The sequence below is a fragment of the Trichogramma pretiosum genome, unplaced genomic scaffold (assembly GCF_000599845.2).
Source record: "Trichogramma pretiosum strain Unisexual culture from Peru unplaced genomic scaffold, Tpre_2.0 scaffold20, whole genome shotgun sequence".
Classification (NCBI taxonomy): Eukaryota; Metazoa; Arthropoda; class Insecta; order Hymenoptera; family Trichogrammatidae; genus Trichogramma; species Trichogramma pretiosum.
The window spans coordinates 984,474-1,005,465 of NW_019641696.1; the positions used below are offsets into that span (position 1 = coordinate 984,474).

At 42.9% G+C, this 20,992-nt stretch overlaps 4 protein-coding genes across 4 annotated transcripts; 3 read left to right on the forward strand and 1 right to left on the reverse strand.

Moving 5' to 3' along the window:
• Positions 1-6,616: 6,616 nt before the first annotated feature.
• LOC111694334 (ankyrin-1-like) lies at positions 6,617-10,279 on the reverse strand. The gene has a single exon (XM_023462116.1). It carries the CDS (start codon positions 10,277-10,279, stop codon positions 6,617-6,619), a length of 3,663 nt encoding a protein of 1,220 aa, XP_023317884.1.
• A 1,121-nt stretch (positions 10,280-11,400) lies between these two features.
• Positions 11,401-12,726, forward strand: LOC106656484 (cytochrome c1-2, heme protein, mitochondrial-like). The gene is made up of 3 exons (XM_014377484.2): positions 11,401-11,789; positions 11,871-12,372; positions 12,454-12,726. Exons 1-3 carry the CDS (start codon positions 11,494-11,496, stop codon positions 12,724-12,726), a joined length of 1,071 nt encoding a protein of 356 aa, XP_014232970.1. The 5' UTR covers positions 11,401-11,493.
• An 840-nt stretch (positions 12,727-13,566) lies between these two features.
• Positions 13,567-20,726, forward strand: LOC106656483 (probable tubulin polyglutamylase TTLL9). The gene is made up of 5 exons (XM_014377483.2): positions 13,567-13,719; positions 13,806-14,132; positions 14,227-14,395; positions 14,477-14,821; positions 20,100-20,726. Exons 1-5 carry the CDS (start codon positions 13,567-13,569, stop codon positions 20,522-20,524), a joined length of 1,419 nt encoding a protein of 472 aa, XP_014232969.1. The 3' UTR covers positions 20,525-20,726.
• On the forward strand, positions 15,142-19,918 carry LOC106656574 (dentin sialophosphoprotein-like). The gene is made up of 4 exons (XM_014377630.2): positions 15,142-15,712; positions 16,048-16,266; positions 16,369-18,530; positions 18,606-19,918. Coding segments are annotated over exons 1-4 (3,450 nt in total). The 5' UTR covers positions 15,142-15,711; the 3' UTR covers positions 19,674-19,918.
• Positions 20,727-20,992: the final 266 nt, after the last annotated feature.

Sequence of the window (20,992 nt, forward strand, 5' to 3'; positions counted from 1 at the left end):
ATGGCTAAAAATTACATTTTTTTTAAAGTGAAAAAAGTATATGTAGAGTGCAATTATATCTTTGCAACTCAACATAGTGTTTCATAATAAAGCTATGAAGAAGTTTCAATAGCTTGTTATAAAAATGTGACATTTTTAGCAGTTCTAATTCAAGAAATACAGAAGTACATATGTAAATTGACATATATACATCAGTGTATATGTATGTCACTGTACTTTATGTATGTGTATATGACTGTATCATATATATTATTGTATGTTGCATGTGATGAACAAGATTAGTGATAATTGATCAACTTGTAGTGATTTATTTCCAAGTATCTAGTGATAAATGTTTTATGAATGTTAGTGAATAGGTAGAAGACTGGGTTCAAGTTCTAATGTGAGATTGTGTATATTTGTGTGAAAAGTTGATTTGGACATAATCAACTTAGTTACCAGTTTCCACATAAAACCCATATTAGCGTATACTAATATTTTAGTACAACTTATAAAATGTAGTAATGAAATTGGCGCATTTGGCTTTGTGTGGCTGTCTGGGATAATTAAACATTGTCCTTGTGGGTCCAATATGTTGAAAATTCAAATTGAATTACTGTTCTTTATCGTCCAAAAAGTTTTAAGCAGCCTCAGTGACATGAGAGTATCATTATGACATATATTGATGTATTTTGGTTTTTTTCAACTCTTGGGCAGTTACGTTTAATCTCAAAATTGCTTGCATGCCGTAACTTTTAATGAGAACCGTTTGAGCAATTGAGCTGAAACTTTCAGGGGTTGTTCTACATGTGAATGGCTACAAACGCAAGCACTTTCAAAGGTATTGGACAAAATTTGCACTTTTTTCAGGCTACATCCCTAGCATAATTGTATTTTATTATATAGTATTAATGAATAAATGTGCATATGTGGCTGGCAAATTGTGTATAACTAATTAAAAAATCTGAAAGTGCTTGCGTTTGTAACCACACATCTACTGATCAAAATGAGACCCCAAGGACCATGATTGAACCATCGGTTCTAGCTGGATCCTACGGCACAGGGGTACCTGTCAGGACTGTGGGCTTGCTTCATCGAGGAGGGTTCTATGGTGACTGGGACCTCAATTTTCATATTCCAGAGAGAAAAACTTTGAAAAAAGAGTGAAGAAAACAGAGTTTTCTCTGTATATTCCAAAAAAAATTTTTTCTTCATAATTAATAAATTTTTCATAAATGTAGGTTTAAGGTACCTTTCCCCCCTTAAATGACTTCGAAACTCAAATGTCTTTCCGCACTTGTCGCATGCGAAATTTTTTTTTTCATTATGAATTGTGTCTCGGTAGGTTACCAAGCTTGATTCTAGCGTAAATATCTCCTGGCAAATATCACAAATGAGTTGTTGGTCGTCTGAAACAATAACGTCATGTTCACTTGAATTATTTTCCGAGATGACTTTCTCGGATATCTTTTCATTTTTATTCATTTTAGTGTTTAAATTAAACGATAGATCGATCCTCCTATTTAGTGCCACGAAAATTGAACGAGTAAAATTTATCTTTTAGTATTATGGCTTGTTTCAACGAGGAAGACAACATTCAAACTAATTTATTTTTCAAATTATCGCGAGGAAAGACAACAAACTTATTTGTTTTAGCTATTGATGAACAATATCAAGATCGTTTATTTATATTGTTTACAATTTAGTTACCAATTTTTGTATTTATTTGAGTGTTACTCATTTGAAAATTATTTTTGTTATTCTTGGGATCCAGCGAAATCAGAGAGACAATAGTTTTAATTTTTGAAAAATGTAAAAAAGTAATTTAAACGGGTGTCACATGATTTTTGACGTGTTTTTTTTCACGTGAAAAATCGGGTCAGACAAGAAGTAGCTAATAGATTGCCAGTTCTTTATCTTGCCGAACCTAGTGTTAAAGTGACATATTAACCCATTAACGCGCAAAAGTGCAATTTTGTGCATGAATTTTCCGTTGTAAAAAAATTATAGATAAAGTTAAAATATTTTCTTGAAAATCCATACCCAGGGGTTTTTAGGTATGCTCTTTCAGTATCCGGTGTTATTTTTGCGATAAATAAACATTATCATCGTTTATTTTGCCATTAAAAACAAAAAACGTGATTTTTTGACTCAAAATTTTTTTTCAAAGTCGATTTTCTACCTTGCCTTGCCTTTGGAGGGTTCCCATAACACCAGAAATCGTGCACTTTTTCTCTGAACCTTCAAAAAATGCGCTGCCGCGATTTTTATCTTGCCCCTATATTTCTAAAATGGCGAATTTATACCAAGCAACGGTATAAAAATTCACTCATTTTTTACTCAGAACCTATTTTACATGCGCTAAATATGAACTCAAAAGTACAATTTGGAGTGTAAAAACTTATTTGAAATCGTTTAGAGAATACGTGTGAATTTTTTCAGAATTTTTCAGACCACTTTGAAAATTTTGCAAAATACGACCATTTCCCGGCCTGTCGAAAAAATCCAGAATGTTCAAAAAAAAACTGAAAAATTCTGAAAAAATTATTAAAAAATTCTAAAAAAAATCCACATGTATTCTTCAAACAAATTTGAACACTTTTCATTGGATGACTTTCTTTTATAAAGTCAATAATTTACAAATAAAAAATAAGGCAATTTTCATATCGCTGCTCGGTATAAATTCGCCATTTTAGAAATATAGGGGCAAGATAAAAATCGCGGCAGCGCATTTTTCGAAGGTTCAGAGAAAAAGTGCACGATTTCTGGTGTTACGGGAACCCTCCGAAGGCAAGGCAAGGTAGAAAATCGACTTTGAAAAAAAATTTTGAGTCAAAAAACCACGTTTTTTGTTTTTAATGGCAAAATAAACGATGATAATGTTTATCAATCGCAAAAATAACACCGGATACTGAAAGAGCATACCCAAAAACCCCTGGGTATGGATTTTCAAGAAAATATTTTAACTTTATCTATAATTTTTTTACAACGGAAAATTCATGCACAAAATTGCACTTTTGCGCGTTAATGGGTTAATGATCAGCGCGTTGAAGTAGTATTGTGTCAACTGAAAATTAAAATGGCACGATATGCTGCACTATTCTTTGAAGAAGCGTCATGCTGCTAGGAAGCACCGACTTGTAGAATGCGAAACCATTATTCTGACCTATCATGTAATCTTTTTTGATGGTCGAGTAAATGAGATTTCTGTTCGAATTTCTTATTGCACTTATCGCATGAATAATATTTTCGACCTTCGTGTACTGTTTTTTGGTGCCTCAACAAATCTTGTTTACGTCCAAATTTCTTTTCGCACTTTTCGCATGTGAAATCTCTCAGACCCTCGTGTACTGTCTTTTGGTGTTCAATCAATTTCGATTTTTCTCCAAATTTCTTTTCACACGCGTCACAGGAGAAATCTTTGAGACCCTCGTGGACTGTCTTTTGGTGTACAAGCAAAATCGCTTTTTGTCCAAATTTTTTTTCGCATTTATCGCATGCAAAATCTCTCTGACCTTCGTGTACTATTCTTTGGTGGACCAGCAAATGCTGCTTTAATCCAAATTTCTTTTTGCACTTTTCGCATGCATAATCCTTGCGACCTCCGTGAACTGTTTTTTGGTGGACAAACAATTGCTGTTTTAGTGCGAATTTCTTCGGGCAATTGTCACATGCGAAATTTTTGCGACTTTCATGGACCGTCTGTTGATGTCTGATCATATTCGCTTTTGTTCCAAATTTCTGCTCACACTTATCGCATGTAAAGTCTCTGTGACCTTCATGTCTCGTCTTTTGGTGGAGGAGCAAATTAAATTTAGTTACGAACTTTTTTTCGCACTTGTCGCATGCATAACCTTTGCGACCCTCGTGAACTGTCATTTGATGCTTCAATAAATAATATTTACTTCCATATATTTTCTCGCATTTATTGCATACAAAATCTCTGCGACCTTCGTGTATTATCTTCTGGTGATTTATTAAATTGCGTTGAAACCCAAATTTCTTTTCGCACTTGTCGCATTGATAATCTTTTCGACCTTCATGGACTATCTTTTGATGTCTCATCAATCTCGATTTTTCTCCAAATTTTTTCTCACACTTATCGCATGCATAATTTTTGTGACCTTCGTGGACTAACTTTTGGTGCCTGATCAAAGAACATTTTTGCCCAAATTTCTTCTCGCACTTGTCGCATGCGTAATCTTTACGACCTTCATGGACTGTTGTTATGTGCAAGAGCAAAATCACTTTTTGTCCAAATTTCTTGCCACAATTGTCGCATGCGAAATTTTTGTTACCTTCGTGTGCTATTCTTTGATGCTTTATCAAATTGCTTTGAAGCCCAAATTTCTTGCCGCACTTCTCACATACGTAATCTTTCCGACCTTCGTGTATTGTCTTCAGGTGAGAGAGCAATTGTGACTTGTTTCTGAAATTCTTTTCGCACTCGTCGCATGCAAAATCTTTGTGACCATCGTGTACCGTCTTTATATGCAAGAGCAAACTATGTTTATTGTCGAATCTCTTTGCGCACATTTCACATAAGTAATTTTTGAAAACTTCGTGGAATATTTTGTTGTGCTTAAGTAAAGTTGATTTATTTTCAAATTTTCTCTCGCATTTGTTACATGAGTAATCTTCACGATCATTGTGTGCCAATTTTCGGTGTGTAAACAAACTCGATTTTTTCACAAATTTTTTCTCGCATCTGTCGCAAGCGTAATTTTTTTGTATATTATGAATTGTGTCTCGATGTGTTATCATGCTTGATTCTAGCGTAAATGACTCCTGACAAATATCACAAACGTATTTTTTGTTATATTCACTCGAATTATCTATCGAGACAACTTCCTCGGATTTTTTATCCATTTTGGTGCCTCAATTAAACGATGGGTCCTTATGCTTAGTTTCACGGAAATTGAATGAATAAATACGTATATTTTGGTATTACGGGTTGTATCATCGGAAAAGACAACAATCAAACTAATTTATTTTGCTATTAACCTGAATAGTGTGTCGAAGTACTATGTCAAAATAGTGTATGATCATATTGTTTGCAATTAAACTACCGATTTGTGTGTTTGTGCAATGTCCTTATAGTATTTCAACCAGATTAAAAATCTAACTTAACGGAGATCTCCTTATGAAATTTTTTTGGCCAACTAATTACTTCAAAAAACAAATCGATGTTTCAGCATTCAAAAAATAAACAAAGTCGATTTCTGTCAAACGCTGTAATTATTTTTTATTTCCAAACGTTTTTAACTTTGTAGGGAAAAAAATTAACTGACTGAGTACAAGCGCGGACTTTTGATTATAATCTGTAGACACGGCACATAGTGTGGCACACAAAATCAAAACAAACACTGCCGCCAACGTTTTGAATAATTTTACCATAGGTGGAAAATCGGAAATTTTTTATCGAGTAAATAAAAAAGTTAACCAGCTTCATACCTATTTACTCACCTGACTTGAATGTTTTATTTTGGAGCAATTTATTTTCAGTGAAGACAAATGAAGATATTGAAGAATGAGGCATGCACCACAAAGCCATCAGCAATTGTTTGTTTGGTTAAATAACTTTTTCACAATTCATCATACTATATGTAATAATTTTATTTGAGAGAGAAAGAGACTATAGAGTGCAAGTTTATTATCCTTATATTTTATTGGTGAAAATGTAACAGATTAGAAGATAAAATAATAAATCAAAACATTGATAAGAGTACATGATTATAATTTACACATTTATTGAGTTGATCAATGAAATCGACTGCAGCGTCGAATGAGTTGGTTTATAACACATTTTATTGATATTAAAAATTTACAGAATTACATGAGAATTTGAGAAAAGTTATAAGTATTATTACAATTTTGTTTCTATTTGCATGGATAGTTGTAATATTCACTGCCTAACAAAGAGATTTTGGAGATTCGTACGAGCTAAATTACTGTTATTGTTTCGATATATTAAATTATTATGATTCGATGTTATTATAAGGTTTCGAATTCAAGTAATTTGTTACAATTTTTTGATACTGTTTATTATTTTCCGTGATCTACATAGTTATAATAACAAAAATAACGAGACATTACGAGTTTTTGCCTATCATACACGGAAAAACCAACGAAGAGTGTAGCAGCGTGCCGTCAAATTTGTGCACGTTGAATTGCCGTGCATGCACTGACTCGTCGTACGCAACGGTCAGATAATCTCGAGAAATAGTCCAGTGAAAACTTACATGAAAATCAGAGTTTTTTGGGAAAGATTGAAAGTCAATTTTATATTTTTGGGTGCGTTGAATCCAAATCTGATGTTATTTTTTGCCTAAACCGTCCGGATCGGGGTGAAAATCGATGGTGAAAAAATTTTTTGCTCGTATTTCGCGAACGAAGCAAAACACGGAAAAATTAATTGCGCCAATCGATTCCTCGTAAAATTTTACGTGGAAGTACCCTCTCAATTATAAAAGTGTCAGTGCAAAATTGTTCACAATATCGGAATTTAGTTCACAGCGGCGCGCGGTGGTGGGAGTTGGAGACTATGTATACAGATATAGTAACTCATAGCTTGCCGACGCGGCCGCCTCCCTCCACTGCGTATCCACGGAGTTTTGCCGTGCATATGCACGGAGTTTTACCGTGCTCCTAAGCACAGTGCCAAACTCTCCGCCGTTTTTTTCGTGTATTTATGTATAAATAAAGTAACGCATCGCTTGCCGTCGCGACCGACTTCCTGCACTGCGTATGCACTGAGTTTTACCTTGCGCTTAAGCACTTTGCTACACTCTTTGCCGTTTTTTCCGTGTAGGGTTGCCAAGCAAATGTTATATAAATCCTCGTTCTTTAGGTTTTCAATAATCATTTCACAGCAGAGAACCGGTAGCTGACAGCGACTTACTTCATAGAACGCATCCAGTGCCCAAGGCCAGAAAAATCCTCTCGACAGTTTTTCGCACAGATGTCGAGCACAAACCTCCCTGTAGCTTTCGGAAAGATCCGACGATTTGATCCAGTGCGCTAACGCGCCATAGTTCTCATACTTCAGTTGTTTTGCCGCCTCTTTCGGTTTCAATCGGATAAGGTCGTGAAGCGACAGGCCAGGAATCACCATTATCTCTTTCGATTTGCTCACAAATTCTTCGTCGTCATACCAATATTTGTCAAGATCCACTGACTTTTCAAACAATCCGTACTCGGCGAACAAACTCATGATATCCAGGGCTTGGCTACGATTAAATTCATATCCTCTTTTCTCGAGACGTTTAACGATGGCTAAAATTTTAGACGCTAATGCTAATTTGAGCCAAAGCCGTTCACGTTCGTCTACCTCACTTATCGATCTAAATCTCTCGACGAAAAAGCTCTTGCTGGGAAAAACGAAGCTGGACAGATCGGCGCCTTGATCCAGGAGTACATCGACCGCATTCAGGAACAGATTCGCTACGGCCCATTGTAAAGGCGTTCGGCCGTTCTTGTCTTGGACATCGACCTGCACCGGCCGATCGACCTCTTTGCAGGCGTCGAAGAACAGCTTCAACAATTTATCGTCGTCGTAACGATGCTTGATGATGACATGCAACGGTGAAAATCCATTCATGTCTGCCAAGTTGGGGTCGGCGCCTAATTTCAGCAGATACCTGACCCCCTGACCGTTTCCTTTGACCAGGGCCCGATGTAGCGGCGTCCGGCCCAACTTATTCCGGGCGTCGACCTCGACCGGCTTATTTTCTTCGTTGCTGATCTCGATCAACATCCTCACGCGGTCATCGTCATCGGCGTACTTGCAAACCGTGTGCAGAGGAGTCGAGCCCTCCGAATCGACTAAATTCGTAGCGGCGCCCTTTCTCAGAAGCAATTCTGCCACCTCCCTGAGCTCTTTTTTTACCAGTGCAAGGTGTAGTGGTGTTAAGTTGTACAAGCCCCGAGCATCGATCTGCACCTGTCGATTCCTTTCCTCGCTGATTTCAAACAACATCGTCGCCCAGCCGTTGTCGTCGTCGGCCATGCAAATCGTGTGCAGAGCTGTCGAACCATCGTTATCGGCCACATTCGGATCGACGTCTCTTCTCAGCAGTAATTCAAACAGCTTCTTGTGTCGGTGACTTATAGCATGGTGGAGCGGCGTTTTGCCTTCGTTGTCGCGTGCGTCGACCTTCACCGGCCGCCTTTGCTCGTCGCTGATCTCGAAAAACGTCTGCAAAAAGTCAGCGTAGTCCATTTTTCCCGCGCTAATCATGTGCAACGGTGTCGATCCTTTCACGTTGGCTAAATTTATATCAGCTCCTCTTCTCAGCAGCCATTCGGCTATTTGTTCGTGGCCGCCATTCAAAGCCAAGTGCAATGGTGCGCAGCCGAATTTGTCCCGGGCGTCGATCTGGATCGGCTTATTCAATTTGTCACTCATCTCGAATAACATCTTCACCAAGTCAACATCGTCGTCTTCTCTCTGACATATAACATGCAGAGGAGTATGACCCTCTGCGTTGGCCAAGTTTGGATCGGCATGTCTTTGCAACAGCAATTGGTTCATTTTTTTGCATCCATGGGACAGAGCCAAGTGTAGCGGCGTCGAGCCCTCCTCGTTCTTGGCGTCGACCTCCACCAGCTGATTTAATTCGTCGTTGATCTCGAAAAATCTCTTCAGCAAGCCATCGTCGCCGTTTTTTCTCTTGCATATTGCGTGCAAAGGAGTAATTTTCTTATCATCAGCTAAGTTCGGGCGAGCGCCTCTTCTTAGCAAAATTTCTACCAATTTTATGTTGCCTTTGTCTAATGCCTCGTGTAACGGTGTCCGACCCTCATTGTCCTGAGCGTCAACCTTGACCGAGCGATGTTTATCGTCGCAAATCTGAAATAACATCTTTGCCATGTTTTCGTCGTCGTCGTCCCTTCTGCAAATAATATGCAAACAAGTCTGCCTTTTGTTGTCGGAGAAATCCGGATCAGCGTCCTGTCTCAGCAGCAGTTCGGCCAAGTTTTTGAGGTTTTGGTGTAATGCCCGATGCAACGGTGTCTCGTACCATTTGTTCCGGACGTTGACGCACAAATCTTGATTCAACTCTTTGTTGATTTTGAAGAATGTCTCCACCAAGTCCATGGAAATGTTATGCAGGGGGATAAATCCTTCCTTGTCGGCCACATTAGGGTCGGCACCCCTTTTCAGCAACAGTTCAACTGCATTTTTTCTAAGATTCTGCAGAACCAAGAGCGATGGCGTGTCATCCTGATAGTTGTGATCGTTGTTTTTTTTGTTGTTACTCGATACAGACAGGAGCAAGTGCAATGGTGTGTGACCGTATATATTCTGAGCGTTGACCTGGATCGTGTTACCAAGTTCGTCGTTGATGGCAAAAAATTTCTCCAATATATCACCAAAGTCAATGTTGTAGCATAGCTTACAAATGGTATGCAATGGAGCATCTCTATATTTGTTGCCCAAATTTGGATTCGAGCCGTTTCTCAACAGCATTTCCATCAGTTTCTTGTTTCTGCCCCTCAGAGCATAATCTAACGGTAAAAGGCCATCACGGTCTATGGCGTTGACCGGCAACGTCTGATGTTTCTCCTCGACAATCTCAAAAAATGTCTCAAGGAAGGCATCATTGTAATTTCTCTTGCCAAGCATGTGCGCAGGAGTTACTCCGTCCACACTGGCTTGAAGCAGATAGACGCCTTTTCTCAGCAGCAATTCGGCTACTGTCTCGTTGCCTCTGGATAGAGCCAGGTATAGCGGCGGGTAAGGATATCTCGCGCCCATGTCTTGAGAAAAGCCGTTGGGATCTTGCCCGAGTTCAAGGAATTTTTCGACGATGGTGTCGAGACCATACCAGCAGGCCACGTGAAGATGTGTTAATCCATCTTCGTCTATGTAATTTACGTCAAGTTTGTCAAAAATTTTAAAGAGATCAGAGACTAGGGCGTAACTGCGATTATTTCGAGCCGCACGATGGACTAGTGTGGTGCGACGCAATAGTGGCTTTCCGTGTTTATTCATTTCGGGCGCGTCTTTGTAGCCGCTGCGAGCCACGAAATTTATGAATCGTTCCCCTGGTGTCTCGCTGACGTCTTCATCTGCGTCTGTGGTGGATTCCAGCAAAAGCCAATGAATAACTTCTTTCCGGAAGAAGTCTAGAATATTTGGAAGTTGGCCTTTCCAATTTTCGATGACGGCATCGAGTTGATAAAGAAATTCCCGTCGATCCTCTTGAATCTCCCACGTGACATTTTTCGACAAGTACCCGTACACTTCTAAATATTTTCTATTATTATAGCTTACACTGGATTCGTTGTTGGACATGTTTATAAGCACTCACGAACACCAAAAAAACACTAAAAATTACAAATTTCAATTTTTTTTCACTAATTTAAAAACACGTGTGGATGATCGAGACCTCTTTTATAGGTTGGGTATTCGTAAAACGATTTGAACGACGCAACATGTGGAGTAGAACTGCTCAGCTGCTATTAGATATTAAAGCTTGATGCCTTCCCAAGATGAAAGAGAAAGTTAGGCAGGAAGTCGACGCTGAGCAATGAGCATCGCTCACTAGATTCGGAGCATTAGACATGCGCAGCTAAAGTATACCCTAGTCCCTAGCCAAACCAGTGATAAATAATTTTTTTTTTCTAATAAGCAATTCGTTTAAACGAAAATGGGAGATATTCTTTGGGATGACTAGATAACTTTGGTATGAGTACATTTCCTTATCCGATAGTTAAAAAAAAAAAAAAAAACAACAAAATACAGCTATTTTTTCAATTGCATATGAGTTTGCAATAAACAAAGCTACAGGATAACGAAACTCATAAGACATGTAGCTTTTTGCATCGAACAAAAAACCTATTTTATCAGTGCATTATTTATCGAGTTATTCCATCTATTGATTAAAAGCGTCTCGATTGCCATTAACAATAATAAGGATTTTTCTACGAAAAAATAACATTATTTGAATCGCGCGCTTTTTGTGGGTGTCACTTTTGAGAGCACTGTATGTACCATGTACACTGGGTAAATAATTATGATGATGATGATGAAATAAAAGGAACGCCGAGAAATTCAAAAGACCAATTCGCAGAAATTTATAGTCAACGATCCCCTGTTTGTTCTTACCGTATATGCGTTGGGTTCTCAAACTTCTTCAAGACTTGACCGAATACTGACAGGGTTTTATCCTTCATCGTCAAGTCGTCCGTTCATGTATCGCGATTTTCCTCGAGATTTACTGACCTACCTACTGTTACTGGTGATTATTTCATTTTATGCGTATTTGTACCTAGAATTTGATCGAGCGATCGACGATCGTCTTTTCTTGTCCCCGCGTCGCGTTGGCGCGGACTTTTCGTCGTGCGCGGCGCTTCCGAGTCAATTATAGAGATATAACCTTTCATATCACTCCAAGTAAATAAACAAACAGTAGGAAAAGTCGACCCGCTACATGAAAATAACAGACGGCAAAGAAAAACCACGAGTCCTGCGATGAGCAAGTCTCCGTGATTTATATACCGGTGGTCATGTCTTGCAGCGTACGACCGCTACTGGCTCAGTTATTGAAGCATCGTATCGGACCCAGCAGCAGCAGCAGCAGTGAGTTCATTGGCCTCGATCGGTGCTACTCAGCGAGAAGCAGAAGGTGCTTTTGGACGTTAGCCTCGGACAACTTTGACAGATCTAACAACGATAACAACAACAACAACTGCAACAGAAGCGGTACCACTTGGTGCAGGCTGAAAAAAGTCTGCCTCGGCTTGGCCCTGGCAGCAGGAACCTTGGCTACCTGCGGCACGGTCGTCCTTCGTGTACTCGGCAGGTGATCGACAACAAATTTTCTCGACTGAATGAAAAAAAAAAAAAAAAAAATAACGACGATGAATCTCGTAATTTATTATAGTCCAGTGGTCGAAGCGGGCAATGCCTCGGTCCACCCGCCCAAACTGCCCTGGGGCTTCAACGGCGCCTTCGCCTCGCTCGATCACTCGAGCGTCCGCCGGGGCTGGCAGGTCTACAAGAACGTCTGCTCGGCCTGCCACAGTCTCCAGTACGTCGCATTCAAGGACCTCGTCGACGTCTGTTACACCGAGGACGAGGTGCGCGACATGTGCAGCGAGTACGAGGTCAAGGACGGACCCAACGAGGAGGGCGAGTACTTCATGCGACCGGCCAAGCTGTCCGACAAGGTGCCCGGGCCCTACGAGAACGAGGAAGCGGCGAGATTCGCCAATAACGCGGCCCTGCCCGTGGATCTGAGCTTCGTGGTCAACGCCAGGCATCACGGGCCCGATTACGTGTTCGGCCTGCTGACGGGTTATCGGGAGCCGCCCGCGGGCGTCGAGCTCATGGAGGGACAGGCGTTCAATCCGTACTTCGAGGGTGGCGCCCTGGGAATGATGGAGGTCGGTACGCGAAAAAAAAAAATAAATAAAAATAAAAAATTAAACGCGAAACCAAAGCTCGAGTGTTTTTTCGTGTCGCAGATGCTGCAGGACGGCGGCGTCGACTACGACGACGGCACGCCCGCGACCAAGTCCCAGATGGCCAAGGACGTCGTGGAGTTCCTCAACTGGACGGCCAATCAGGAGTGGAACACGCGCAAGCTCTACGCCATGAAGACGATCGGCGTCTCGCTCGTCATGGCCGCCTCCCTGTGGCTGGCTTACAGGCACAAGATCAACGTCCACAAAAAGACCGTGTTCTGCCTGCAGCCGAAGCCGCGCCGCAACCGGCCCTGCGATTGCGAGCGTTCTTAGCCATTATTAGCGTCGATTTTTTTCTTTAGTTTAATTTATAATGATAATAAGTTAGCGTTGTGTATAACGATTCTTCTTCTTTTTTTTTTAATCGAGTCCAGTGTGGTACGATGTCGAGATATAAAATTTATCATTTTGACGATGTGAAATAGTTGTTGTGTTGCATTTTTTTTATTTTCCACGATTGCGACGTGAAACAAACCACAGTCGTGTCGCGGCACTGCGAGTCTTGACGCATATTTATAACCCTCTCTGCGATTCGAGTAAAAATAATGAGAATACCGTTCGTAAGGAGAAAATTCTTTCGCAGTGTCTGGGTGTGGTGAGTACATACACGCGTCGGACGATTTGGAAAACGATCGAATTATATGATATGCATCCATCGATAGGAAAGGATCGACTCTGTATTACACCACAGCCACGGCTCTGTTTGGCGCTTGGTTATGCGAGTGGAAGGAAGTATTCCAGCACGTTCCTTATTACAGGGAAAAGTACGAGCGAGGCGTGCCAAGACAGAACTGAATAATTCGAGAAAATGTATATGTTTCATTTTTCAAGCCCTTTTAAAGAGAAATAAAGATAGTTACTCGTGATTTACGATACAATGTTGACTCAATCATTTTACGCGTCGATGGACTGCAATTGTTTATTTCGACACAAACGCCACAAGCTCTTGAACGAGTTATACTCGTGTACCAAAGAAAAAAATATCAAGCCCAGCTCGTATAACCTATACATTGACTTTTCGAAAATTTATCAACGCAAGCATGCTTCGTGAAATAAATTCATCGTCGTAAACGTGTACGCCTGTGGTGGGCGCAACAACACACGCAACAAACAATGAGCAAGGATTCGCCCAAGAGCAACAGCAGCGGCAGCAAGAAAAAGCGCGCCAATCACCACCACCATAAGCAGCACCAGAAGACGATCAAATTTCGCTGCGACTACTCGTCGACGCCGCTCAAAGTCCTGCAATCGCGAGGATGGAGCAGAGTAAGTATTTTCGCGAAATTTTTCTCTCGGCGTGAGACGAATATTACGGTCGCAGCGAATCTCGTTTGGCTACTATATACGTATAGATACACGACAGCCAAGACTCGAGCTGGGACCTGTGGTGGTGCGACACGAGCGACCTGCGCCAGGCGCTGGACGCCCAGCGACTGAGACCCCAGCAGCGGGTCTCGCACTTTCGCAATCACTGCGAGCTCACCCGCAAGAACTATCTCTATCGCAATCTCAAGCGCTACAGGCGGCTGCTGCTCAAGGCGGGCAAGACGAAGGAGGCCGAGCTGTGCGACGCGATGCCGATCTCGTTCGAGCTGCCGAGCGAGTACAGGATGCTGATCGAGGAGCACCGCAAGAAGCACGGCACCACCTGGATCGTCAAGCCGTCCCAAGGATCGCAGGTATTTTTTGCAATTTGATACACGATAAAAATAGCGTATAAGACGAGGGCGCGAATCGGATGGTTTTTTTTTTTTTTTGTTTTCGTTTACAAAGGGCAGAGGAATATTTCTGTTTCAACGGCTGCGCGATCTGGTCGAGTGGAAGGGCAAGGAGTGCGTTCATCCCAGCAGCGATCTCGCGGATTACGAGCCGGGCAAGGAGCAGCCAAGTCAGATGAATTACCTCGTGCAGAAGTACATCGACGATCCTTACCTCATCGACGGTCGGTCCTATACAGACAAACAAAAATCATTCGGATCGAAATTTTTTTTTCGTTACGGCTCAATTTTTTTTTTGTTTCTAGGCTGCAAGTTTGACCTGCGCCTGTACGTACTGGTCACGTCGTTCCAGCCGCTCAAGGTCTGGCTCGCCCGCGAGGGTTTCGCTCGTTTGTCGGGCGAGCAGTTCTCCCTCGAGCGCATCGACGACAATCGAGTGCACCTGACCAACATGTCGATCCAGCTGCGTCAACCGCGACCGTCGACCACGTCGAGCTCCGTCAACAACAACGACAACAACGATGCCGGCGACAAGGACTGCGTCAACGAGGTGAAACTCGGCCGGAAGTGGCCACTCAGCTGTCTGAAAAAGTACCTGTCCGATCGTCACGGCGAGCAAGTCATCGATCAGCTCATTCACAATATCGCCGGTAATCTTGGCGCGATTGTATTTCGAATTTTTGCACGAGACACCTGCCTGCGTCGGTACTGCAGCAGCCTGCTGCGAATTTTTTGCGCGAGCCGAGCCGAGCCGAGCGCGCCACGACACTCCGAAGACGAACTGCTGCACACACACACACACACACACACATTTACACGCACGCACTACCTTGCACCGCATACATATACACGTGTGTGCGGCATGTCGGCGCGTTTTTAGCAATCGCGCGCTACATTAGCATTATTATTATTATATTGTATTGTGTATCACATGTGTGCGGAGCCGCGCACGCCTCTGTGCATGCCACTATATAGCAAGTCGGTGCTGCGAGAGAGTGTCGTTACGATACAAGATATTAAATACGTTGTATCATTGTAGGCTTGCACTCGCAGCGCAGCAGACGGACGTTGCCGAGTGCGTTCGTATCGAACGATTTTGAAAAAAAGTTTCATTTCTATTTTTATTGTCTTTCGCCGCTTGTAACGGAAAGAATAGAATCAGCCAAATATACCTCGTGCCCGGGCGTGTGTGAGTTCGTGTATCATCGTCGACTCCCATCTACGAATTATTATATATTCGCGCCTCTGCGTGTGGGTTAATCGTCGATTCAAAATCAGCGATTACATAGAGCGAATATATAATATATGTATAATAATATAAACACATACAAATGTGTTTTACATCTGCGGTGCGACTAGAAGGGGAAACATCGTGAGAGATAATACCAAGTTCGCGATCTGTGCGTGTTGTACACTGCCTGCCGAGTTGACTCGCTCGAGTCGTGCGTGAGCTGCTGCTACTGCCGCGTGTGTAGCTGCGACCACACACCAGTTGATTTGTTTACGTTTCGTATATATATAACGCGCCTGCGAGCAAACAAGTAAGTTTCATTACATTTTTCTTCTTATTCCTTCCTTTTTTTTCTCGTTGATAAAACACTATGTCAGTCATGAATCGTGAATTGTTTAGCAACGGTCGTTTAAATCGAACTTCAACCATAATAATTTAGTAGTACACGCTCGAAAGATATCCATCATCTTTTTCTCTCTCGAGCACGTTATATGTAAATAATATGCGCGTGTCTCGCAACGTCCGAGTGATAAAGTAATAAATCGACCGTGTGTACTGTTTACAATCGTTTCTTTTCTTTTCTTTTCTCTCTTCCAAAAGTGACCTTTTACTGATCGCGCGCGCGTGTGTTTCGAATTTTCGCAGTGACCATGAAAATACAGGTGATCTATCAGAACGAGAAGGCGGACTTTTGCCCGAACGAGGATGGATACTTGACATTGAAAGCGCTGCGGGAACGTTTTCCCAAGACCGACGGCTTGTCGTTCAAAAATTCCGAGGGCAAGAGGATCATACTGACCCCCTGCGACGAGCGCATCAAAATAAATCAGAGCGTCGACGTGTACGACGTGCATACGGAAATACGTGAGTTTTATTATTTTATTGTTTCGACAGTGAGTTTGCGAAGTAATGAAAAACGGAGGGTTTATTGAAAGCTTAATAACAATATTTGACTTATGATTGTAGATCTGGGTGACGACGATGATTACGTTCCTGCGGTGAAGAAATCGAAAAGCGTCGATAAGGATGAGATCTGCATTATCGAGGCCAAGAACGGCAATGGTAACGTTACCGACAAAGAGGATGATCATTCGAAAAGCGTAGATGATAAGTCGGTCGAGTCTCACGATGTTGAAATGAAAAGCGAAGTTGACGAAGTGAGAGATGATAAGAAAAGCGACGATGCCCAAGAAAAAGAAGACTCGTCCGATGATAAAATGGATGAGGATATCACTGCTGTAGATAGTAAACCAGAAATCGAAGAATCAAAGCCAATTGATTCATCTGAGAGCCAATTGGCCGATAAAACTGACGATGTTGCTAAAAGCGAGCAAGAGCAGCTCGTGACCGACGAAAAATCCGCGGATAAATCTGCTCCAATTGTAGAAATTAAGAAAGATGAGACTCATGATGATGTGCCTCTAGAAAAAGAAATAAATTTTGAAACCGAGTCGGAATCGAAAATCGATACCAATTTGACTGATTCACAAGTAAAAAGTGAAGACGATCCGACGACTAATGAGCAGATTCAAGTAGATTCAAAATCTACCACGATCTCAGAGAGTGACAAGGATACAGTCAATTCTGAAGTTGAAAAAGAAATAGTAAATTCAGAAGAATGTAAAACAAAAGATGAAGCTATCGATTCCACTGCTTGTCAGGAACAGGAAAATAAAGAAGTCGCAGAATCTAGAACCACTGACATTGACAATGAAGAATCCGTCCAAGCCGAAAAAGAATCCACTTGCGAGGATATCGCTGTCAAACATGAATCTGTTCCTATTCTACAAACCCCAATGAAAGAATCGCCAAACTCTGAAAGTGCTGAAACAATCGAGTCAGACGTTTCTCTGACTAAAAAAGATACAGTTCCTGTAGTAGAAGAATTAAAATGCGATAAGACTAACTCCGTAACTGAAGAAAAAAAACTTGTAGTATCTTCGGAAGCTGAAAAAACTGAAACTGTCCAATCAGCTGTAAGTGAAGCAGATGAGGCTGTAATTTCGACAGAAAAACTTGAATGCAGTAAAACTGACTCCAAGCTTGAATCAGATGAAGCCCAACTCGACGATAGCAAAATGGAAGTATTTTCAGAAACTGAAAAACCCGAAACGGTCCAATCAGCTATTAGCGAAACCGATGAAGCGGCAGTTTCTGATGAAAAAATGGAAGTATCTTCAGAAACTGATAAACCCGAAACGGTCCAATCAGCTATTAGCGAAACCGACGAAGCGGCAGTTTCTGATGAAAAAATGGAAGTATCTTCAGAAATCGTCGAACCAGTAACTAGCGAGGCTAAGAAAGATGCAGTTGAAGAAGACAGTAAAGAAGACGAGGAAGATCCCAAAGACGTCTCAACTCGCGATGCAACTGAGCAAAAGACCAAATTCAGTCCAACTCCTAGTCCTGCAGCCATCGAAACTGAATCAAACGTCACCAATTCATCCGAAAGTTCGGATAACAAAACCGAGTCAGTCTCGCGCCCTAAAATTGGCTCGTGTCGTCAAAATTCAGCAGACCACAAGTGCGTGCCTAAGATAGAAAACGGCATCGTGGTGATGAAGTGTTCGGAGGAGTGCCACACCGAGGCTATGGTTGAGACTAAAGTAGGTCTGGTGTACGAATCAGTTACGAGCGAGTTTAAGCTCAAATCGAGCGCAAAGAAGGAAGAGGCGAGCGACGACTCGGTCGAGTCGGAGAAATCAAGCGGAGACGACGAGAAAGATAAAGATAACGAAACCGAAGAAAGCGAGTCATCAGATGACAGTTCTGATGAAGACAAACCCAATTCTCCGCCTCGGAAGCCTCGGAGGATGTGTGGAACCTTAGTTTACAAATACCCTCCGTCTCGGAGGCCTCGGAGGAGGTGTGGATACATATCTTACAGATACAAGTCTCCAAGCGACGATCTCGACGAAAGTGTATCCACCGTGACGAGCGAGATGAGCCAATCCACGTCTCCGCCTCAAAGTCCTCGGAGGAGGTGTGGATACATATCTGACAAATACAAGTCTCCAAGTGACAATCTCGACGTAAGTGTATCCACCGTGACGAGCGAGATGAGCCAATCCACGGACGAGGGCAACGTTGATAATTCCGAATCGAAAAAAGGAAGCCCCGCTACTCCGGTAAGTACTCCGCGCTTACTCGTTAACATTTACTGTACCGTCATAAATAAAATCTCCCATCTTACTATTTTGCAGAAACAAACAAGAGGCCGTCAAAGCCGAAGCGCCTCGAAGACGCCCAAACTCTTGACGAAAGTCTTGCGCGTCGGCTGGCTGAACCGAGCCACACCCAACGACAAGTACGAGCCGATGGAGAAGCCTCTGGGCAACTGTCAGAAGCTGAAACTTATCGAGAACAAGATCTACGGGGCGCTCGACATCAAGCAGATGGCCGTGAAAAAGTTCACCGGCAGGAAGAATTTCGACCTCGAGGAGCTGTACCACGTGCAGCTCGGCCACGTAGGCAGCGGCGACGAGGAGACGCAGATAATCGACGAGTTCGCCAAGCCCGACGGCTCGATATGCGACATCTGGGGCTACTGTCGCGCCAACAACACCACCCCGTACAAGCTCAAGCTGTCGCTGCTCACGACGGCCAAGAATCCGAACAGGACGATAGTCGCGACGCCGGCCAGGTCGAGGAGCGTCAGGCGCATATGCAGCGCGCCCACGAGGCCCGTGCTCCAGGACAACGTGCGCATCTACTACGAGTACCAGAGGACGTCCAAGTACACCAACGACAGGTCCGTCACGGAGATGGAGATCGACGAGCTGCTGGTGAGGGTGCGCGAGGACAATCACGGCGAGGGGCCCGAGATCATCGACAATTTCGATCCGCTGAATTACGGCTACACGATCTCGCGCCTCGAGGTCGACGGCAAGCAGCTGCTCCACGTCACCACGGAGGACGACGGCCGCCTCAGCTACGAGTACCACGAGAGCGTCGTCGATCCTGAACCCCATTCGATCCTCTTCGACACGGACGTGGTGAGCGGCGCGTGCCGCGGCCAATACGGCGTGGGCGTCGTGCTGAGCTGCACCCACCGATGCTCGCCCGTGATCACCTGGTACAAGGACGACGCGATGATCAAGGAGGCCGAGCAGATGTACTGGATCAGGGACGTGTACGACTGGCTGGACGACGAGACCCACGTCTGGCACTGCACCATCAAGTGCAAGGAGATGAAGAAGCCGCTGAGGTCGAAGAACGCCATGATCAACGAGAAAACGGTCACTCAGAGGAGCAGCAGAGTTTGTGTTTGAGAAAGAGAGAGAGAGACGTGCAATGTATAGTAGGGGATCGATGTGCACATATTAATAATAATTATACATCTTTTGTTAAAAAATTGTATAAAGAAAAAGATATTATGTAAAAATACTGTAAAAATGACTGTATTATAAAATAATTCCATACGAGAGAGGTATCGCGTGCGATTCGTAAACTATATACTAAGAAAAGTATCTTGCATAATATTAAAATTATTTTGTATTAAAAAATAACTTGAAAAAGCTGGCACTACTCTGCGCCACTACTACTCATTTTGCCCCCAAAAAAATGCTCCTCTCCAATATTCTCTCACCCCCGCGCTATACCACTCGACACGATTTTTTTTTTTTTTTTTTGCTTCTAATCTTTCGATCGATCGCGCGCGTCATTTTCATCTTTTTCGCTCTGTTTGTCGCACACAGGCATCATCATGGCCAGCCTCCAGGCGGTGCAGTCGATCATCATACCGGGCAAAAATTCCTTCGAGCTGTACGGCTACGACGTGATACTGGACGAGCGGCTGAAGCCGTGGCTGCTGGAGGTCAATGCGTCGCCCTCGCTGAGCGCCACCGACTCGCACGATTTCCGGCTCAAGTTCGACCTGATCGACGACGTGCTCAACATTCTGGACTTCGAGAGGCTGTTGACCGGCAGAGAGACGAGGGTGGGCGGCTTCGATCTGCTCTGGAACGACGGCCCCGTGTGGTACGATTGCGGCACCTACAAGAGGCTGAACATATTTCTCGGCGCGCCGAACGACAGGGTGGAGAATCTGCAGGAGCTGAGGGATAAGCTGAAGGCCAAGAAGACAACGACGACGACGACGATACCGAGCGCGTCGAGATGAAAAGTCTCTTGTAATATTTAATTAATTGTATAATGTCCCCGCAGCGAGTCGTATAATAAGTAGTGTCATGTAAACACGACGATAAATAGTTTAACAAAAGTCGAGAGAGAAAGAGAGCGAACAAAAAAAAGTGATACAACGATCGTAATAAAGAGAGACGAAAGGAAACGTTTTGTGTTGCGCATAAAAAAAAAAAAAAAAAAAAAAACAAATCTTGGTCACGGAAATACGCGCTCGCCACTCTCGCAGACGGCATAACACACGTGATAAATATATAATAATAATAAAAGCTTATACACCGCACAGAGGCATAACCGACTGAATGCACTACTAGATACGCGCGAAGTGGGACAACTGCACTGCACTACTGCACCGCGCAGCGCATACACAATACGCGTATACGACTATATACGCGGCTCAAAAGAAACGTGCATATGTACGCGTACAACTGCGTCCATTATGTGAGCA